Consider the following 21,301-nt stretch of genomic DNA (forward strand, 5'->3'; position numbering starts at 1 on the left):
GGCTGACTCCTCAGAGCCCTGCTCATCTTTCGCTTTCTCTCTAAAGCCTGCTGTGCCCCTCACGTCTGGGGGGCACTTTGTGTTTTTCTCTCCGTGGTACTTATATCTGTCACACTGCGTAGTGACTGCAAGGTTAGTTGCTTTTCTCTCCGACTCTGAGTTCCACAAGGGAAGTGAATCTCATGCACCGTTGGAGTCCTAGTGCCTTTCACAGTGCCCGGCACATATTGGGAAGTCAAGTATGTTTGTTAAATTGAATTGCAATTGAACATGCACATTCGATGGTTTAAAATTTTTTGTCCCCTGTGAGTTTAGCCATCCAAAGTTAGCTTCTCCGAGGCCAAAGGTATCAGCCTGACCCAGCCTGTCAAACGTGATGAGGGTGTGGGCCAGACTTGGGCCATGAGGAACTTACCAAAGTGATGCCATCCAGTGACATGGTGGTCAGGTCGCCAATCTTTCTGGTGATGTCCCAACCTCCACCCCCACACGGAGCTCTTATACGTCTGCAGCAAACTTGGGAGCCATCATGGAGTCTAGAGTGCCTTCTGCTTATGCAGCATGGCTCCCCCGGAGCCCGATGCAGTGGCCCAGGGTTCTGGTGCAGAACAAGCAGAAGACTGAAGACAGCAGCGAGGGGACTCCAGCTGTCAGAAGGCGGCAGATGAGTCAGGGCCGCTGGCAGAGGCGCCGTAGGAGCCGCGCTTTCACCTCCCCATCTGCTTCAAGTTTTATTGCCTTCGTTGCCAAGAATAGAACTTCGCCTCCTGCTTAGCTATATCATGCTGTTCTTGTGCCCCTTGCTTAACAGCTCAATTTGTTTACTGGAAAAATGATAGCATCCGAAACTGAAGATGCTGTTCCTCTCTGGAGAAGCCCACTTAGGTCCTGTTCACTAGGAAGTCCTTTCAAGCAGCCCGAGTGACAACTGCCACATGCGTAGTACTTTGCAGTTTGCCATGTGCTTTTTATACACATGGCCTGTTATCCTCCCTCTCTTGATTCGGGGGAATCATCACTGTCTCCAGTTTACAGATGAGAAGACAGAGGTTCAGGATCAAAGGTCCTGGCGCATGGTTATGCACGACTCCACACCGGCCAGTGCACGCCCATCTCTGACCCGCTTTAGTTCAGACATTTCCTGTGACCTACTAAGTGCCAAGTGCTAGAGATAACAGAGCGGGTTAGATGATTTAATGTGAAATGAAACACTGGACCTGGGTCAGGAAACCTGGGTTCCAGTCATGGCTCGATTTCTTTTTTTTTCCCCTCCAGCTTTGTCGAGATATGATTGAGATACAACATCGTGTATTTCTAAAGTATACAACATAATGGTTTGATACATGTATATATTGCAAAAGGATTACCACAGTAAGGATAGTGAACGCCTCCATCACCTCACATAATCACAATTTTTTTAATAGTGAGAACATTTAGGATCCACTTTCTTAGCGACTTTCAAGTATATGGAACAGTATCATTAACTGTAGTCACCACGCTGTGTACATCACCTCCTCAGAACTATTCATCTTGTTTGTACACTTAGTCCAACATCTCCCCATTTCCCTCATCCCCCAGCCCCTGCCAACCACAATTTTAATGTTTCTATGGGTTTGGCTGCTTCTTATTCTTTTTTTTTTTTTTTAAGATTCTGCACTTATATGATATAATACAGTATTTGTCTTTCTCTGATGTATTTTACTTAGCATACTGCTTTCAAGGTCCATCCATGTTGTTGCAAATGGCATGGATAATACTGTGTGTGTGTGTGTGTGTGTGTGTGTGTGTGTAACATTTTTTTAAAATCCATTCATCCATTGATAGATACCTAGGTTGTTTTCAAGTGTTGGTTATTCTGAATAATGCTGCAATGAACATGGGAATACAGGTATCTCTTAGAGATGGTGATTTCATTTCCTTTGTACAGATACCCAGAAATGGGATTCCTGGATCATATGGCAGTTTTACTTTTAATTTTTTGAGGAAGCTCTATACTAGTTTACATTGTGACTGTACCAATTTATATTCTCACCGATAGGTGTGAGGTGATAATCTCACGATTCTGATTTTCATTTCCCTGATGATTAGTGATTTTGAGCATCTTTTCACGTACCTGTGGGTCTTTTTTTGGAAAAATGTCTGTTCGGGTCCTCTGCTCCCTTTTAAATCAAATCATTATTTGCCATTGAGTCGTATGAGTTCCTTATGTAATGAGGACAATAACCCCTTATCAAATATATGGTTTGCAAATATCTTCTCTTATTCTGTAGGTTGCCTCTTCGTTTTGCGGATAGTTTCTTTTGCTGTGCAGAAGCCTTTTTAGTTTGATGCAGCCCCACTTGTCGATCTTTGCTTCCGTTGCTTGTGCTTTTGGCGTCGTATCTTGCTGCCAACTCTGAGCTGGCTGTGGCCAAGTCATCCGCCCCTTCCCTCGAGGTTTCAGTGCTTCCTCAGCAAGGAAAGAAGATTATAGAGTGTCACTAAGGTTCCTTCCGGTTCTAAGCTTTTGTGGTTCTGTGAGTTTGGCTTTCCTGGACTTCCATACAACTCCCTTGCTGGAGTTAAAATTCTGCACAAATTTCTGCTGCCGGGTTTCAGCTGGAGCACAAAGGGCCTTATGTAATCAATCATCTTCTTGCTAATGCTGGGTCAGTGTAGCCCGGGGCTTAGTGAAGCGCTGATAATGAAGGCTCTACTCCAGCTGCTTCCGGAGCAGCTCCGGGGGCTGGCGGTGGCAGGCTCCTCACCTCCTCACCGCCGCCTCACCTGCTCCCAGGAGGGCGACAGAGCTGTGACTGCACATTCTGTCCTGAGCACGCCTGCGGTGTGGTTGGCTGAGGATGGCGAATATTGGCTAAGGCAAGACATCCTTCCTGTTGGTTCCCTCTAAAGCCCATGTGGAAAGATTCGCACCTGCCCAAGTTCTTGCACCTCTTATCTGTTTCTTCTGCCAGGGACGCCCATCCTGCACTCGTCCTCCTAAGTTAACCTGACAAACTCTTCCTAAGTTAACCTGTGTCAGAGTTGGTGCCACCGAATCTATGAAGGCCTTTTCTGAACCCCCTCCCACTCCGCCTCCCACTCCCCCACTGCCCTGCCCCACGGGCCGTTCCTTGGGGTTCCAATTTTACACGCCGCCTCTATTATAGGGGCCTCAAACATGGTTTCTGTTTGGCGCGTTTCTGGTTGAGAGACAGTGAGGCAAGGGTTTGGGGTCATTACACACCTGGGTGAAAATCCTTTTGTCATCATTTTCTAAGTTACCTTGGGTAAGTTACTTAATTACTCTGAGCCTCAGTTTCCTCACTCGTAGCACAATAGAGATACTATAAGAATCATACTCTGTCCCCTCGGCGAATGCATACTTACTTATCTGCTGCTCCTGCTAAACTGGGGGGCCCCAGGGAGCTGGGAGACTCATTTCCATCTCCCCAGTGCCCAGCACAAAGGGGACCCACAAAGGGGACCCTCGGGCCTATGTGTGTGAATGAATGAATATTGAGAAGTTTTGTGGTCTTAGATGGAAATTTACGAAAGCTTACACAAAGCATTCTGGGTGATTCCGGCTTATTGGAAATGGACTTATTTTAATTTTTCATAAAAATCTAATCTCGAGACTAATTATCTCATTATTTGATGATAGATCATTTCGGAGAGGAAAAGAGCTGATATTTTCTCTTTGACCCAATGACGTCCCAGCTCGGCTTAAACTTTTTTTTGTCCACCTTAGATGTTTTTCCCACCTCCCAAGGACAGCCCTGTGCAATAATACTTCAAAGAGTAGAAACTCTATTGTTTAATTTTCTAAACTTCGATTTGGCCCGACATACATTTAGTGTTTTAAATCACAACTATTATAATCTCACCACTTTGCAGTGCTGATTTTCTATGTGGAATTTCGAAATAAATGTGATCGTTAGAGGCCCATTGCTTTAATGGGCTCCCTCTCCCCCCGCCCCCCATCCCCAACCATAACAGCAAGCTTTGCAAAAGAAAAAGCGAAAGAAGTAAACATTTTTCTGGGAGACCGTTTTAAAGGTCAAGAAAACCTTGCTTCTGAAAGCGAGGAAAAGGTCATCTTTCACCCTTCAATTTTTGTCCTTTCATTTCATTTTGCAAAAGTTCTTAGTGATGCCACCTTAGTCGCTTGAGTAGAGGTGTCTAATTTTCTACAAGAAAATAGTGGCAGCAATTTTGAGTTCAGTGCCTGTTTCAAAGGGAAATTATGAAAATTGCTCTGCCTATACCTTCTTTCCTCAGCTCCAAAGAAATGAAGAAACCTCTCCTATTCTTTTTCTTGCTCAACTTCTTTTCTATATAATTGCTTCTTGGAGGAGTTCTCATTGAAAGACGAAGCGAAGTCGAGGTTTGGATTTAGAAAGATGTCGTAATCGAATTTTCTGGCCTCATTAATGAAATATGATTCTCTTGTTCTTTCCTCTCTCCGAAACACACAACCCCTTCTCCCGCCCTCTGTCTGGAATTAACCCCGTACATTTTCTAGAAGGCTTGTAAGAGTAGGATAAAAGGATTCGTTTGGCTAGAATGGATCTAATAACAGTGCTATCCTATCCTTTTGAAACGAATGGCTCTTTTGCATTTTAACTTTTTATTTTGGTATAATTTCAAACTTAAAAATTGTAAGAATAATACAAATGATTTCTACACATCTTTCACTCAAATAACCCCCAATATTGACGGTCTTCCACATGTGCTTTCTCCTTTCTCCTTTTTAAAAGTAGCATACCTGACACCATTTTACCCCAAAACACTCTGTGCATATTTCCTAATGATGCCAGAGCATCATTATCAAAATCATGAAATTAACATGGATCCAATACTATTTTCTAATTTAATCCTATTCAGAATTTATTCAGATTTTGACAACTGTCCCAATGATACATAGCAAAAGAAAGTTCCGGATCACACCTTGCATTCCGTGGTTGTGTCTCTTCGATCTCCTTTAACCTGGAAGACTTTCTTAGTCTGTCTTCGTGTTTCAGGCCACTGGTGCTTTTGATGCATACAGGCTCCTTAGCAGACTGCCTCCCAGTTTGGGTTTGTCCGGGGTTTCCCTGTTATCAGATTCACGGCATGTGTTTTTGGCAGTAGCAGCACAGAAGTGGGGCTGTGTCTTTCTCAGGGGTGTCCTCTCCGCAGGCACATGATGTCGGTGTGTCCTACTAGCACGATGTGGTTAAGGTGCGCCCGCAAGATCTCCACCGAAAAGTCGCCACCTTCCCCTTTCTAAGGGATCAGCACCTTGTGGGAAGGTGTTTTAGGACTCCATAGTATCCCGCTGCTCCTCAAGCCTTCAGGCCTAGCTTTAACCTCCGTTAATGATTCTTGCCTAAATCAGTTAGTATTATTGTGATTGCTAAATGGTGACGATCTCACTCCACTCCCCCTTTTGTTAGCTGAGTTTCTGCTGCAAGGAAAACTTAGCCTTTCAATATATTTATCTGCTGTATATGCATGCGTGTCAGCGTGGGCTCTTGGGTTCTTATTTTATTCATGAGTTATAATCCTTTACTCTCGTTATTTCTTCTGATGCTCAGATTATCCAAGATTTCGCCAGTGGAGCCCTGTGTCCTTTTAGCGGTCCTTATTTCTCTTCCAGCACTGTCTACTTTTGCTACAGTGAGATGCTCCAGGCTTTTCTTGTGTTTTCCCTGCTGAGCCTGGGACTCAGCCAAATTCTAAGAAGCCCTGTTGTTTTTTTTTTTTTTGGTGAGTGCTAAGTGCGCTCATTGCTACAGGGGTGTCATGTCGATGCCCTCTCTCTTTTATAAAAAATATTTTGTGACATTCTGTTTGCCATCCTGAAGTGAAATATAATCACACATAGTTCTTAAAACAAAAACAAAAACAAAAAACAAAAAACAAAATAAAAACCCTACCTTAATGTTCTTTAAAGGAGAAAATAAGGAAATGTTCTTTATAACGTAATTCTATACATCTTAATAAGTAAATTCGTTACACCAAGTAGACATAAATGAAGTGGTCATATACTCGTACCTACTTATGATGAATAAATTTGGTTGTAAGAAAATTAAGACAATTCGATTAAAGGTTACTCATATTCTTTCACTTATGTATATGATATTATGTGTAATATATATGGTATTTAAAAATCATTGACATTTTAAACTCTTTTTTTTTTTTTGTATATAATCACTGTGATTGTATGGGTGACAGCTACCATAAGCTATATGCCACTAGTCATGTGATACTTCTGAAATATTGAACAACTCTCGATAAAATTCCAGGAGAAGGCAAAGTATAATTTTCCCTCTATTTACATGATTGTTGTACTCCTGGAAAATTGTGGTACTCAATTTAAATCATGTAGAACATTCTTTTTGTTTCTATGTGACGTGGAGCTGGGTTCTAGGCTATCGCCATGTTATGTATAAACAGGTCTTTCACTTTACAAAGTGTGACAGGACTGCCTAGTGTGGCATTCAGGCGTCTGCCTACTAAATGCCAGCAATACTCTCCATTCACTGTGACGACCAAAAACACTCCCAGAAATGTCCCAAACCCTCCCTAGGTGGCAGGACCAGCCTCACTGAGAATCACTGATTGATTTATGTGGCCCAGGGGCATTTTCTATCTTTCTTCCTTAAGGAATACAAATACTGTTATGTTGCTTAATGGTGTTTAATGTGAACATTTTCCAGATTTAGGTCCAACCTTACAGGTCTGCCTGATTCCCACTTTACTTTTGGAAGGAGGATGACCCTGTCTGTCTCCCGGCCTGGGTGGTGAAGCAGCCCAAGCTCATGGCCTGAGGTGACCAGAGCTTGCACACAGGGGGGGCGTCCACATGAGGGAGGATGTTTGTGACCTCTCGGAGCACAGTGCTGTCCTGCAGCCAGTCTTGTCACAATCCTTGTCCTCCAGAGAGTCTGTAGAAAGAATCCCGGGAGCCCTACGCAGACAAATGCCTCCATCAGATAGACGAGGAAACTGAGACCTGGAGAGGGAAAGAGACCTGGCCACAGTGCAGTCGAAGTTGGTACCAAAGAACAAACACGTTAGGGATCGAAAGGGCCTGAGAGACAATCCAGGCCACCCCACTCTGGGCGAAGCCCCTCCACACCTGGACAGGTGGCCAGGCTTCAGCTTGTGCTTGGCCGTCTTCAGAAAGGGGCAGTTTAATACATTTCAAAGTAACTCATTCCACCGTGGGACTCCTCTAAATTTTAAAATATGTCTGAGTTGAGACTTTTCTCACCCTTTCTTCCCCATTCTCTGCGGTTTGTTCCCTGCAGACCCTATGACGACAACCCTTCAGAAATTTCAAAATTTCTCCTGAGCTTTCTTAGCTCCAGGCTCTGGCATTGAACGTGGCACTGAGATTGTGCGATGAACAAACCTCGTAGGTCTTGTTCCTACGGAGCTTTTAATGCGGCGGGAAGGCACATACGACCCGACGAGCCCCAGGCTGAGGCTCAGTACCCCCCGCTTCCTTTTCCAACGTGGCGTCGTGGGAAGAGCTTGGGTTCTGAGCCGACTCTGCTGGGGTTGACACTTCACCGCTACACGCGTGGCCTCGCTTGATTTCTTCCACTCGCTGAGCCCGTTTCCTTCTCTATAAACCCAGGCAACAACGGCCTCATCGGGCTGACGCACGCGAGTTAGAGTGTTAAGTAAGGTCACCTTACAGCACCCCGCACTGCGGTGCCAACGAATGGCCGCTTCTTTCTCTTGCCTTTTCCCCACTCCCCTTGTGACACGTTTGCAACTTCTAGATATTCAGAAAGTGCTTAAAGCTCAGAATAAACAGATTTCTCAGAGTAAAACCACTCAGACTTATCTCTGCTGCTCTTGGATTCGCCCTTTGGTAGATAACCAGGGGCTGCTTTAAAAATTTGACGGGCGAGACACTAACAAGGACATTGTGGCCATCTGGATTTGAGGTGAAGGCAAAAGGGTACGTGGCCGCTCCGATTAATTGTTGTGTGTTGAATGTCATAATACATACTGACTCAAGTCCCCGTGGACTCATAGCACCATATCACCCTGTCTAATACGCTGACATCATAATCGGTCCACATTATTAATGTGGTTTTTGTGAGCTCCTGTGGGCACTCTCCAAGTGCATTATACTTCTATAAGTGTCCCCTGGTCGTGCAGGTCTGGGGATGCTGAGCCAGAGGGGTTTATTATAATCCCCATGAGATGGATGAGGATCTGGTGCTGTCCAGGAACAAATACTCTTTCTTGGACATGTCTCTCTGTGGCTGCTAGTTTATAGGGTTGCATCCTAATATTCTAAAATGCTGTCTTGAGGTTGTAGTTCAGCTGTCCTGTCTGTATGGGTCATAGGCGAGGCGTCCCCTAGAGAGGACACACTTTCTGACGTCAGCATCAGGGGTCTCTCAGAGCTGGCCGGGGATCCCTAGCTGAGCCTCTGGGGACTCTGGATGTGCGTGCTCCTCGGCCGTGGGAAGACGCCGTCTCTCGCCATCTAAGGGCACACTGAGGAGCCCTGTCATGCTGAGATGAGAGTATGTATAAACAGAATGATCTTGCTGCACGCTCTTCTCCGTGTTTATTTCCCTTGCGCTCTCCCGAGCCATTAATAAAGTCTTTTGAAGCTTGTTTGCATCTGGGCCACGGGGAACTAAGGAAGGAGATGGAGCCATGCTCTGCTCAAAAGCATTAAAAGGGCTCGAACGCCCCTCCTGTCCTAAGTCCATTGCATGGGGACAGTGACTGGTGAGATACCCGCCCCTCCCCACACACAGGGAAGCAGATTTGGGGAGCGGACAAGACAGCCTGCTTCTACATGGAGAGATGGCCCCCACTTTCCCTCTCTGACTTGTTAAGGGGCAGGGACATTTCCTTACAGGTGACCACCCAGGTCAAGTGACTAGGGGCCCCGGGCTGACATTTCCTGCGAGCCCATCTGAGAGCTTAGCCAAAGGTCTTATCCAGGGCCACCCGGTCCCATGGAAATAAAGGGGGAGGGACATGGACGGTGTTTATTTAAGGGACAGCGGCTTGGGGAGCTGGCCTTCAGCGGCACAGTCGGCGTTCCTGCGTAAACCTCAGCCCGGCTTGGCTTCCCACCTGCACGCAGGCTCGTTTAGAGCATCGCAGAGCTTCCCGGGGTTCCTGACTAGTCAACACCTCGTGCTTCTCCCTGAGATTTAAACCAGTGGTCGAAATCCAGTGCTTGCCGCAGATCCCGTCCTCACTCTGCTGGTGTAAAGGATCAGGCGAACGACGGTCTAGTTCCCCGGCAGGCACTTGGCTGCCAGACCTGGTTCTCAAAAGTAGATTGGTTTCTTAGTTCATTGGTTTCCATCCAGTGCTTTTCTGGTAGAGACTGGAGCTCTTGCTGAGAACCACCGGCCCTGCACCGCTCTCCATGCCCCGTGACCCTGAGCCAGGCCGGCCAGCCGCGGACCACGCCACCGGTACCCAGGGCAGCAGGTGTCCAGCTTCCGGTCCCAGGAGTCATCGCAGACTTTGCTGCCTTGCCACACTCTGCTCTTTACTGTTCCTGCCTTCCTGACTTGTCACTTCTTGTGTGACTCACAGGTCACCTGACTTTTTTGAACCTCAGATCCTTTATTTGTAACATTATTAAAAATATCACATCCATACACAAAGGACACTGAAGAACAATACGAAAAGTATTTTAAAAAGTAACATTGAATAAGCAGAAAGGAAAAAAACGATGTCGGTAGCTTTCTCATCGTAGCCGGGAGGATTAAGTAAAATAATAAATGTAAGGCACTTGGAAAGTGCTCACGCACGGTAGTTATTATACGTTATTAATTACATCTTAAAGTATTAAGCTGTGAGCCTTCCTCTAGGAACTGGTTTATGAATCCTGAAAGATAATATGATTTTGCGGAAAAAGTAAGACCTTTGGGAATTTGAACACACACCTGGGTTCAGATCCCGGCCCTTTGGTGTCTGACTTTGGGGAAATGATTTATTATCCTTTAAGTCTCAGTTTCCTCAACTGTAATAGCATTAGGCTGAACAATATGAAATTGCCAATATCTATATGACTGTTTTGACCTATAAAAACAGCGGTTTCATAGAGCTCACCCTCTAATGCTTTATAAGGATTGAAAATTACGTATGGGAATGACCCGACACAGCGCCTCTACTTCGGGCCTTCAGATCTCTTCGGGGGTTATCGCAATAACGTAGGTGAGACATGCCGAGAGGAACAGAGGATGGTCGGAGGTGTTAAGAGGGGGAAATGTCAGAATCTGGTGACTAGAAGAGGCTGGATAATGCAAGAAAAGGTAAAGGCAGGGTGACTCCCAGAGTTCTGGTTTGGGGACATAGGTGGATGGGGCTACTATTTACTGACAAAGGAGGCACAGGAGGGGAGATTTGAGGACGTGGACAATGGATTTAATTTTGGCCATGCGGATTTCTGACGCCTGTGGAGACGTCTCATCATACGGGTCTGGAGACCGCGAGGGAAGTGTGCGCAGACGTGGAAGGCGGGGGAGTCAGCTGCGCTCAGGGTGCACCTTAACTGAAGTCCTGGGAGCGGTCGAAACCGCCCAGGATTAGCACTCAAAGCACTGTCACCTGTGACCCGGGACAAACCGTAACAATGTTGAGCGAGTGAGACAGCGAAGTGGGTTCCGAGCAGCGTTTGCTGAGTCCCACCGCGTGCGGGGTTCCATGCTAGGCGGGGACAGACAGATGTGGGGCAGCCTGGGGTATTTTGCTGGGATATTTTCCCTGCCTTTAAAGAATTAGCAACTGAGTTAACGCAGCCTCTTTTTTTTGTAGGGTCTTTGAGTATGGGGGGAAAACCTCTAGCTACAAAGTATATAAATGAAAATGCTATTATTACTCATCTTGTAGGATTCATCGCATGCATACAGGTTGACAAGACTAGCCCAGTGCCTGGTGCTCGTCAATACTCCAGACGGCGGGAGAGCACTGGGAGGGAGGACACCTGGTTTGACTGTTGCAAAATATGACATCGATATTCTTGTATTTTTTTTTTTTTTAAGCTCAGTGGGTAAAGTATGGTGAGAACATTGGAGGCACGTGAGGACTGGGAAGGGGGAAAAGCTGGGGGGTTGATTTTAATGTAGTCGACACCTTTGGAGGTGGGCTAAAGATTATTCTGCCAGTTCGTTAGCAGGAAAGCCTCAGTATAGGAAAAAATGATTGTAGCTGGGAGGGGAGTGTTCTCAGCAATTCAGGGTCGCGTTCAGATGGGATCAGCTGCGGTGCCTCCTGGGATCTCAAAAGGAGACCGTGGGGGAGAAAGCTGGGGAGGGAGGCCTGTGAGGCCAGGGAGGGGAGCCCGGCTGTGGGTCGGACGGCGCCGGGTGGCCCAAAGGAGTCTGGGAAGCGTGAGGCTGCCACCCAAGGGGACCAGGAAACAGCCGAGGGTCAGGAGACGGGCCCAGTCACTGAGGGGAGGGCTGGGCGGGCGTTCGGACTCCAGCCAAGCCGGCTGGGACGAGCCTCCACAGAGAACCTAGAAGGTGATCAGGAAACCAAGGCAGAACAGGAAATTCTAAAGTAAAATGAAATAACAAAAAATAGTGCCATGTTAAGTCCAAATGTAAGATATTATTTAGTCCTCGCAGCAGCCACAGGAGCTGGACGCTTGTCCCGCTTTTGACCCGGGAGGATGCTGAACACAAGCAGGTTAAGGAGCTTGGCCAGGGCCCCCCGGCCAGGAGGCGGCCGAGCTGAGCTTTGACCCAGGTCTGTCTGACTCCAAGGCTGCGCCCTGCACCCTGCTGCTCCCCACACACTCAGATACGTGGCCCCCGGGGAGGCGAAGGGGAGCTGCAGCCTGGTCAGAGCCACCTTGGGAGAGCCGGGAGCGGGCGGAGGGGGCCGGGCGGGCTGCCTGGCCAGGCTGGTGCCCAGCGTCCGTGTGTTCTCAGGCCCCTCCCGCGGCTCCCGCGACTGCTTCCCTCCTACTGAGCAGGATGCATCACCTCGGGTGTGTTGTAGAGTGGCTCCCCGCTCGATTGTTCACCGATAATGGACAGGTTACGTCCACATAAAGTCTCTGTGCACCAAAAGTGGGACCTAGCAAACTGCCCCGATGACAGGCGGGGTGTGGGGCAAAGCATGCGGAGAGCTGCCTCTTCGCTGCTCAGTTGTCGTGATGGGCAGGGCCGGCTTCCTTGAATGGCCCCCATGCCACTGTGTCACCTCCCAGGTGAACGTGTGACAGCATCTTCAATGAAAGGGCACCTCACGCCCTGGACTGCTGACCTGGTTTCCACCATCCAGCTGGGTGGCTGCGGGCTTCCTGCTTTACTCTCTGGGCTTCAATTTCCTCGTTCTCCTTACAATGGAGGCTGGAACGTTAAATACGGTGATAGCCGAGGAGCACTGAAATTTATTGTAACACCAAATAAATGCGATGTTATTATTCAAAACGAGGAGAGACTAATTCCCAAGGTCTCTTCTGAATGCCCTCTTCAGACGCGTGAATCAATTATGATAGAAGAACATTGGGTCAGAAGTCTGGAGATTTTGTTTTAGTTCTGGCTTTGCCACTAGCTGTGTGGCCTTGGTCAAGTCTCCAGTTTTTTTGGTTTTAGAGTGTGTGTGTGTGTGTGTGTGTGAGAGAGAGAGAGAGAGAGAGACAGAGAGAGAGAGAGACAGAGAGACAGACAGAGAGAGACAGAGACAGAGAGAGACAGAGAGACAGAGACAGAGACAGAGACAGAGAGACAGAGAATTCCTGGGCCTGGCCGGGCAGGCCGTGAAGGCAGAGGCAGCCCTGCATCCGTGTGAGTCCCTCTTACACTGCTGGCCTTAGCTGGCGAGGTGAGCCCTGGTTGGCTTGCCTATGACTTTGTGCTCCCACAGCTATCTTCCTCCTTGTTCTGCCATTAAACAGCAGTTCCTACATCTCAACTGCTTTGACTTTTCCCAAAGAACACAGCTGTCATGGAAAGATCACAGACTTCTGAATCTGATCAGCTTGGTTTCACAGGATAACTACTGCTCCTTGGCCATGGGACCTTGGCCCTGGGACCTTGGCCCTGGGACTCCACCTCTCTGAGCCTCTGCTTCCCTGCAGGGCTGTTGCGAGGATTCGGTACATCATGGCTGTAGAGCACATAGCACAGAATATGTGTTTCGCAAGTGGAGTTGTCCCTTTCATCTTATTTGTTAAAATAGTTTTGTTTCTATAGAAGTTGGTTTACCTGGCAATCTCTCAACTGGGTATCTAATTAAGTAATGTTCCTGGGGTTCATGATTGCTGTAGTAACCAAGTTTTGTGATAATTTTATTTTGGCAAATATTTATTGAGCACCCACTCTGATATATATATATATATATATATATATATATATATATATATATATATATATATATATAAAATATGTGTGTGTGTATATGTGTGTGTGTGTGTATACTGGGCGAGTATAAATAAGGCACGGTCTTCATCCTCGGTGAGCACGTAGTCAAATGGGCGAGGCGCTGAATCATAACAGCCGCACACCCTATGATAGGCCCAGCACTTCCCGGTCTTTAACGTTAGTGACCCTCACGCCACCCCTGGGGCGAAGGCATCACTATCACCCCCATTGTCCGGATGAGCAAACTGAGGCACAGGGAGGCGAGGAGCCAGTTGAAGTTCACGTAGCCGCGAAGTGGCAGCGGCGTGAGGCTTTCTCGCACTGGAGCCAGTCCAGCTTCGGCGCTGTGTCCTTGGCTCTCGTAATAGACTTGAATGCATAGCTGTAATACAAGACAGCTCTCAACTTAAAGACACAAGCGTGGTTAGAGCACAGTGTGATGGAGGTGTGCCGCAGAAGGGTTAGATGCCCTGGAGCACAGAGGATGGGAGTGGCCGTTCTCCTGGAGGTCATAGGCCAGGAAAGGTTCTCAGAGGGAATCTCTGAGCTGGGCCTTAGAGGATAAGTAGGAGTTCTGCAGGCAAAGAGGCAGGAGAGAGGTCTAGGTGTAGGGGCACGGAAGAGGGACCGAGGGCAGGGGAGGAAAAGGCAGGAAATGAGGCTGCGGAGAAGGAGAGTTAGCCTGCCGAGGAAGGGGGCCTTCTAAGCCAGCTGACGTGTTTCACATGAGTGGTCAGCTGCAATTCCTTGGGAATAATTAATGTTAAATCCTTTAAACTCAGAGGTCCCCAACCCCCGGGCTGTGGACCAGTGCCTGTCCATGGCCTGTTAGACACCGGGTCGCACAGCAGGAGGTGAGCAGTGGGCAAGTGAACGAAGCTTCATCTGTATTTGCGGCCGCTCCCCAGCGCTAGCATCGCTGCCTCGGCTCCACCTCAGATCATCAGGCATCAGATTCTCACAGGAGCACCGGTCCCTGGTGCCAGAAAGGCTGGGGACCGCTGCTCTAAACTGTTTGAGCAAACCTAGGGAAGTCATCACTGACAAAATGAGCAGGCGTTCTGTTTTGTTTTGGTTTGCCACTTAGGCTTTCTTAACTGGAATTCTTAAAAGCCGTGGAGGGCGAAGCTGTTTGTTCACGCAGTGGCTGGTCGGGCAGGTTGACCCGGGGCGCGAGGTGACCCCGCTGACCGTCGGGCTGAGAGCTTCTTTGGACACCCTTCCTCCAGTTCAGCATATTCCGTGTCTGAGTTTAAAATTCGAGTCTCGCCCCTGCCAGACAGCGGTTCCTATTTTCGCTAGTACTGGGAGAGTTGCGTATCAAAATCAATCACGTGTGAGATACTGGACAACAGGGCCAGGTTCCAGCGGCCAGTAAGGGGCTCGAGGAGTGAGGCCGTGGTCCTCAGTTGGCTCTGTGGCTGTAGGTGCTCCATTAACATTCAGTCAACGAGGCGGAGCCCTCGTCTCCCCGCCCCAACCAGACCTCCTCCTCTTCCTGTGTTCCCTAAATAGTAAAGGGTACCACCCCCCCACACCGCTGAGTCCTATTCTTTCTCTCTTCCCCTCTGTCCAGTCGCCAGGTGCCACCAAATCTACCTGTGTCACTTCCCATCCCGACCCCATTGCCACTGCCCCAGCTTAGGCTTTCGTGACTCTGCGAAGCCCCCGTACCTTCCTGCATCGAGTCTCATCCTTCCAAACCATCCCTCATGAGGGCCAGAGGGATGCGGGTGCCATGTCACCTGCCGGGTGAAAATCCGTCAAATACAAGGCGTTGGTGGTCCCTTCTGCCCGCCCCAGCCTCCCGTTCCCAGGCGTGCGCATCTCCCTCTCTTCACGTTCCCCGTGTAACGTCGCCCACTGTGGAGGCTCCAGCCGCTGTCCAGGGGCCTGATGACCCAGATCTCTCTCCCAAGCTCCAGACGCACTCTCCGGGCGACTACGGGACCTCTCCAGCTGTGTGTCCTCTGGGTTTCTCTGTCTGGCTCTTCATCTCCCCCAGCCTCCCCTAAACCTCTCCACTGCGAGGCTTCCCCATCCGCCGAGACATTAGGACGTTGTCCTGCATGCTCCTGTCCGCCTCACCTGGTCACCCTTCAGCGACTCCTCCTCACTTTAGGACGTTGTCTGGACTCCTCCAAATGATCTTCGAGGCCCTTCCCTGTCAGGCCCTGCCTCACGCCCAAGCCTGGCCTTCCATTCCCCTTCCGCACATCCGTCCTTCCTTCCTGCCAGACGTGGGCTCTGGAACCTGAGGACTTGTGTTCGGATCCCGCCTCCATGTCTTATTGGCTGTGTAGCCTTTGGCAAGTCGCTGAACATCTCCGGGCTCCCATTTCCTCATCTGTAAAATAGGGTCGTTGAGGATTAAATGAGAGAGTACATGTAAAGTGCTTACGATAGTGCCCGACCCACACTTAGTGCCCAGCAGGTGCGCGCTGATGATGCAATTGTCGTCATAGCGATCTGACCCCCGCAGATCTCACGAGGGAGACCGCGCTGCTCTCCCCTCCCCACTCTGCTGTCCAGCCGTGGGGACTACTCGCAGCTCCCCAGACGCACCCCACTGTCTCCTGCCTTCGTGACACCGCACTGCGACAGCATGTTCCCGGCTCGGTTCTTTCTCTCGGCCTCACCTGCCTGTCTCCCACTTTGCCCTTTCCCGCCTGGCCCTCAGTCACCTGACCGCAGACTGCTTCCTTCTCGGCTGACCCAGAAGTCGCCTTGAACTTCGGGAGCAGGGATTTGCCCTGGGTGCGAGGCTCGGTCCACTGACGCTGGAGGGGGAAGGGGCTGGTTCCCGCACCCTGTCCAGCCAGCGTATGCTTTGGGGCATTTCTTTGTCTACCCAGAGGCTGGCTTTTGCTTAAGATCTGCTACCTGTGCCTGTGATACCAAGGGTCTCGGTTGCTAAGATTAGATGCAAGTCTGCCTGCCTGATGGAGGGCCGCTCTAACTGGCTTTGACTTCCCTGGTATTGCAGACGTAGTATTTCTTCGGGAATTGTCCTCTTACCTGCCCCCTCACTGCTAATAATGCTTTGCGGCTTGGTATCCCAGTTGCTGAATTTCCCTCTCAAAATATTTTAGCTTGCTTCGCCCAGGTGCTCAGCCAACTTCCTCAAGTGCATCATCAATCTCTCCCCCAGATCTCCTGCTCGCGTAGATGATCCCAATGCGCCTATCACAGTGGCTCGGCAAGAACTCTCCACTGATTAGTCACTTGCGTATTTGTAACACAGCCTTCAACTGTGGTGATGTCAGGGTAAATCATTGTTCAGGACCTGTTAGCTGGCAGAAGCCAGGGACCTTAGTGTGACCCCTTCATTTTATAGGTGAATTCAACAAAGCCCAGGAGGTTAGGTGACTTTCTCAAGGTCACACAGACAGAAATTACCTGATTAAATTGGGACTAGAGTCCAGATTTTCTGCCTTTTGCGTCAGCACTCTTTCTAACTCACCGAAAGTGATTTATTTTTTTAATTAAAAATTTTTTTCAACTTAAAAACATATGCATAACATAAATTTTACCGTCTTAACCATTTAAGTGTCCAGTTCAGCGGTGTTAAGCACATTCACACTGTTGTGTAACTGTCACCACCAACTCCAGAACCCAGAATCTTTTTCACCTTCTCCAACTAAAACTCTACCCATCAAATACTAACTCCCGATTCCCCCTCCCCCAGCCCCTGGTGACCGTCCTCCTTTCCGTCTCTATGAATCTGACTATTCTAGGTCCCTCATGCAAGGGGAACCGTACAGTGTCTGTCCTTTCACGCGATGGCTTATTTCACTTTGCATAATGTCCTCAAGGTTCAGCGATGACGTAGCATGTGCCAGAATTTCCTTCCTTCCTATGGCTGAATAGTATTCTATTATATGAAGACACCACATTTGGTTTATCCGTTCATCTGTCAACGGGCGTGGGTTGCCCCCGCCTCTGGCTATCGTGAACAATGCTGCCATGAACATAGATATACAAATATCTGTTCGCCAAAAGCTATTCCTTATAAAAATCTTTATGTTCAGAGACACTTGCTGCTGCTGCCTACTATGGTGACTAATATTTATTTTCCTAATAGAAACTAGAAAATACAAGAAAGAACAGTAAAGAATATAAAAATCACTGGCTTTTTGTGGCCCATAGTTCCAGGATTTTATTTTCATGTTGCCCATAATTTAAAAAGTTTTATATAGACTGAGAGAATTTTAACAGGTAGGCCAATCTGTGTAGTAGGGAGAGCACTTGAAATATTTAAGACAGAGAGAATGAACTGAATGTGACCTTGGCCAACCCTGGTATTTTAGATGAGTTCATTCAAAGTATGATCTTACCTGAACAGTACCACAGCTTTGTAGGGGGGCTTCTTTAAGACCATTTTAACATCTAAAAAGAGAATTTTGAATAAGGGTCTTTCCCAGTTATGTTTCCTAGGTGTCCACTAGGGGGCAGTAAAAGACAGCTATTTTTGAATGGGCCGGGTAAGTGCTAAGCAATCAGGCCACCGCATCTCTTCTTACCTCGTTCAGCCATCCATGCGTACCGCGGAGTGCACGTTCCACAGCAGGTTTGGGTAATAATGGAGATGCCATCGGCTGTAGCCTAAGTGCGGGAGTTCAGGCTAACGTCAGTGCACAAAACTTCATTCAATACATGTTGATCCCAAATTGTATTTTTATTTAATTCACATTAGTCCAGTGATTCACAAACCGAGTGAATGTCAGAATCACCTGTCATGCTTTTTGCAAAATACGTATGCTCAGATCTCCTCCCAGATCTATGAAATCAGAATTTCTGGAGTCGGGGCCTCGTTACACAGACTATATTTAGATCCTCGTCAATGACTTCTTGCTAAGAACCAATGCATCAGTCCTTAACTTTAATAATATTAGTAGTTGGGGGGAAAGGGAGGAGAGTGAATATGAAATTCTGGAAAATCGATCTCCCTTCGAAAAACAAGTCGCCGAAGGGTCCGGTGACTACGGGGACCACACCCGGCACAGCCATGAGGTTTCCACGCAGGCTGCATGCACCAAGAACCCCGACGGGCGATCTGGAACGGGAGCCATGCTGGCAAACTCACGGTCTGTGGTTATAGTTCCAGGAAGGCCATGCTCAGGGGCCAGACCCTCTGGGGTGAGGACAGAGCTCAGATACCAATGCCGTCTGCTATATTCAGAGGTTCTTTCCTATAGTATTCGGGAGAAAGAGACCTGCGATTTTTTTGTATCCAAGGTAAAAATGGCACAGAAGACCTCGGTTCTCATCCTAACCATGCCTCTAGCCAGCTGTGGCACCCGAGGCAAGTCGTGTCAGCTTCCACATTCGAATAATGGGAGGATTTGATGATATTGAACTTTGAGGATCCTAATGGTTCTAAAAATTCAATGATTCTGTTAGTATTAATAATCCTGATTTTTATGATACTACTCCAGCAAAGAGAGGAAGAAATATTCAGTAACACAATGAATGGCAGAGACTATTGACTATGTAGTTTAATTTATTTAAGGCATATACGCTGAATTCAAAGGAGGAAAAAAAGATTGCTTCTGAAAAAAGTATTGAACTGTTAGTATCTTCGGCATAGCAGAAGCTTTCCAGAGGGAGAAATTACCCATCAGTGCAAACTTGACATTTTTCGCCTCCTGATCCATAACTGCCATTTCTCCAGAACATTTATATTTACTGTAAAGGACCAAATGTATGAATGCTCTGGATGAATATTAAGTAACTACATAAACGTCAAGGTCGCAGTTGCAAGAAAGCTCTGTGGATGGCCTTGGGAAGCTTGCATTGATCTCCAGTGAGGTTTCCTTCCCGAATCCTGCTGACAAGGGGAGACAATTGATGTGGACCATTATTAAGGCTTTAAGTGTTTCTCCATTGTTAAAGATCTTTTACAAGCCTGGAGTAACTGATAGTGCCCAAGGAATTGGCAAAAGCTTCACTTAGAAATATAGGCTGGTCAGAGAGATAAGTGAAGCCCAGAGTGCAGGCGTCCTGAGCTGGCTTACGCAGCAAAGGTGGAGGCCAGGGCGAGCCCAGAGCTGGGGCCCGAATCACACACTCCAGGAGGGAGGGAAGGCCTGCTCTCTGGCTCTTTCACACCAGAAGCTGAGAGAGTGGCTCCTTCTTTCAAATCCACCTTTACGTTTCCTCCACCTTCCGTCCCCACCTCCGCGAAAACCTCCTGTCCTGCCATGGAGTCCGTCCGTCCGTCCTCCATGGCTGCATGAAAGATGTGACAGGCGTCCAGGAGACTTGGGTGCATGTGAATTACGCAGACCTAGAGACCCAGACTGACTGGACTAGGCGAATGTGTCCTGCTCGCCTGGAGCCGGGAGGAGAACAGATATCACAGATGACAGACTCTAGGTTCGAAAGGATCCCGACACACTGGCGGGTCGGTGAGATCTGCTAGCTGAACCTTATGAGAGACACAGATGATAAAACGAACACTTTCAGTGTACTGGCTCTGTGCTTGGCCCTTGCACATGTTAATTTATGTCTTCCTTCCTTACGATGGCCCGGTGAGGGTTGGTTTTACAGCCCTGTTATTGAGACGTGGAAACCGAGGCCTGTCAGTCCAGGGGAAGGTGCATGTTATATCCATGACCTAGAGTCCAACCCCAGTTCTGCCCCGACTTAGCCCACAAGCTGCGCCATCCCTGAAAAACAGCAACAGAGAGGCTTGATGGCGGCCTTGCATGTGCCAGGCTCTGGGGCTCAGCCCTTCGCAGTTATTACCTCATCAATCCTCAGAATAATCTTCCTCCTATTTTGCAGATGAGGAAGGCACAGATAACTTAAGTAACTTGCCCGGGGTCACACAGTAAGTGGCAGCGCCAGGGTTTGAGGCCGGGCAGCCTGACACTGCGCTCTTAACAACTGCCGCACCTTCTCCGTTTCCTTTGTGATGAACAGAGAGAACCGCCGTGTTGTCTGAGAGGGTCAGATGCGATAACTCGTGACAAGGGCCTACTCTAGTGCCTGGCACCTAGTAGGCACTCACAAATAGTCCTAGGTCATCATCACCGTCGTCATCAGTTTACATGACTTGCTCAGGGTTACGGCTAATAACCAGCACAGACCTGGGATTCGAACCCAGGTCTCGTGCCTGTAAATTCACTGTGCTCTCTCTCCATCTCCCCACTGGAGGACTGAGGTCTGTCCTTAGGTCACTGTCTCAGTACTGGGTACAGTGTCTTCTCCCAGCAGGTGCTCAGTGAGTGCTCACACAGATACGGCTCATTTTGTCATTCATTCACCAAGCATTTGCCAACGTCCTTGGGGGGCCAGAGAGGAAAATAACATAACACTAACCCTTCTTTTCTTGCCCCCCCACCCCAGGTTCGAATGGTGAAAGATGGCGACCCCTCCTGGAAGCCCACTTTTATTGTGAAGCCTGATGGTGGTTGTCAGGGTGACGGAATCTACCTCATTAAAGACCCCAGTGACATCCGCCTGGCAGGCACCCTCCAGAGCAGGCCGGCGGTGGTCCAGGAATACATGTGCAAACCTCTCCTTATCGACAAGCTCAAGTTTGATATTCGTCTGTACGTCTTACTGAAGTCCTTAGACCCCTTAGAGATTTACATAGCCAAAGACGGACTCTCTAGGTTCTGCACGGAGCCATACCAGGAGCCCAGCTCCAAGAACCTGCACCACGTCTTCATGCACCTGACCAACTACTCGCTGAACATCCACAGCAGCAACTTCGTCCACTCGGACAGCACTAGCACAGGCAGCAAAAGGACTTTTTCTAGCATCCTTTGTAGGTTGTCTTCCAAAGGCGTTGACATCAAGAAGGTCTGGTCTGACATCATCTCCTTGGTGATTAAGACCGTCATCGCCCTGACGCCGGAGCTCAAAGTTTTCTACCAGTCGGACATCCCCGCAGGGAGGCCGGGGCCCACGTGCTTCCAGGTAGCGTCGCCCGTCCCCACCCCCAGCCCGAGTTC

At 48.4% G+C, this 21,301-nt stretch overlaps 1 protein-coding gene across 6 annotated transcripts in view; it reads left to right on the forward strand.

The window, feature by feature from the left end:
• Window positions 1–21,301, forward strand: part of TTLL11 (tubulin tyrosine ligase like 11) — a 211,464-nt gene that overhangs the window by 61,310 nt on the left and 128,853 nt on the right. For all 6 annotated transcript variants that reach the window (XR_004956197.1, XR_004956198.1, XM_036238397.1 and 3 more), the window contains one exon: window positions 20,691–21,266. Coding sequence is in view for 4 of the 6 variants with exons in the window: in XM_036238397.1 (XP_036094290.1) it covers window positions 20,691–21,266 (576 nt within the window). In the remaining 2 variants the exon portion in view is untranslated. The remainder of the gene's footprint in view (window positions 1–20,690; window positions 21,267–21,301) is intronic.

This window comes from Rousettus aegyptiacus, unplaced genomic scaffold (assembly GCF_014176215.1).
Source record: "Rousettus aegyptiacus isolate mRouAeg1 unplaced genomic scaffold, mRouAeg1.p scaffold_m13_p_3, whole genome shotgun sequence".
Lineage (NCBI taxonomy): Eukaryota > Metazoa > Chordata > Mammalia > Chiroptera > Pteropodidae > Rousettus > Rousettus aegyptiacus.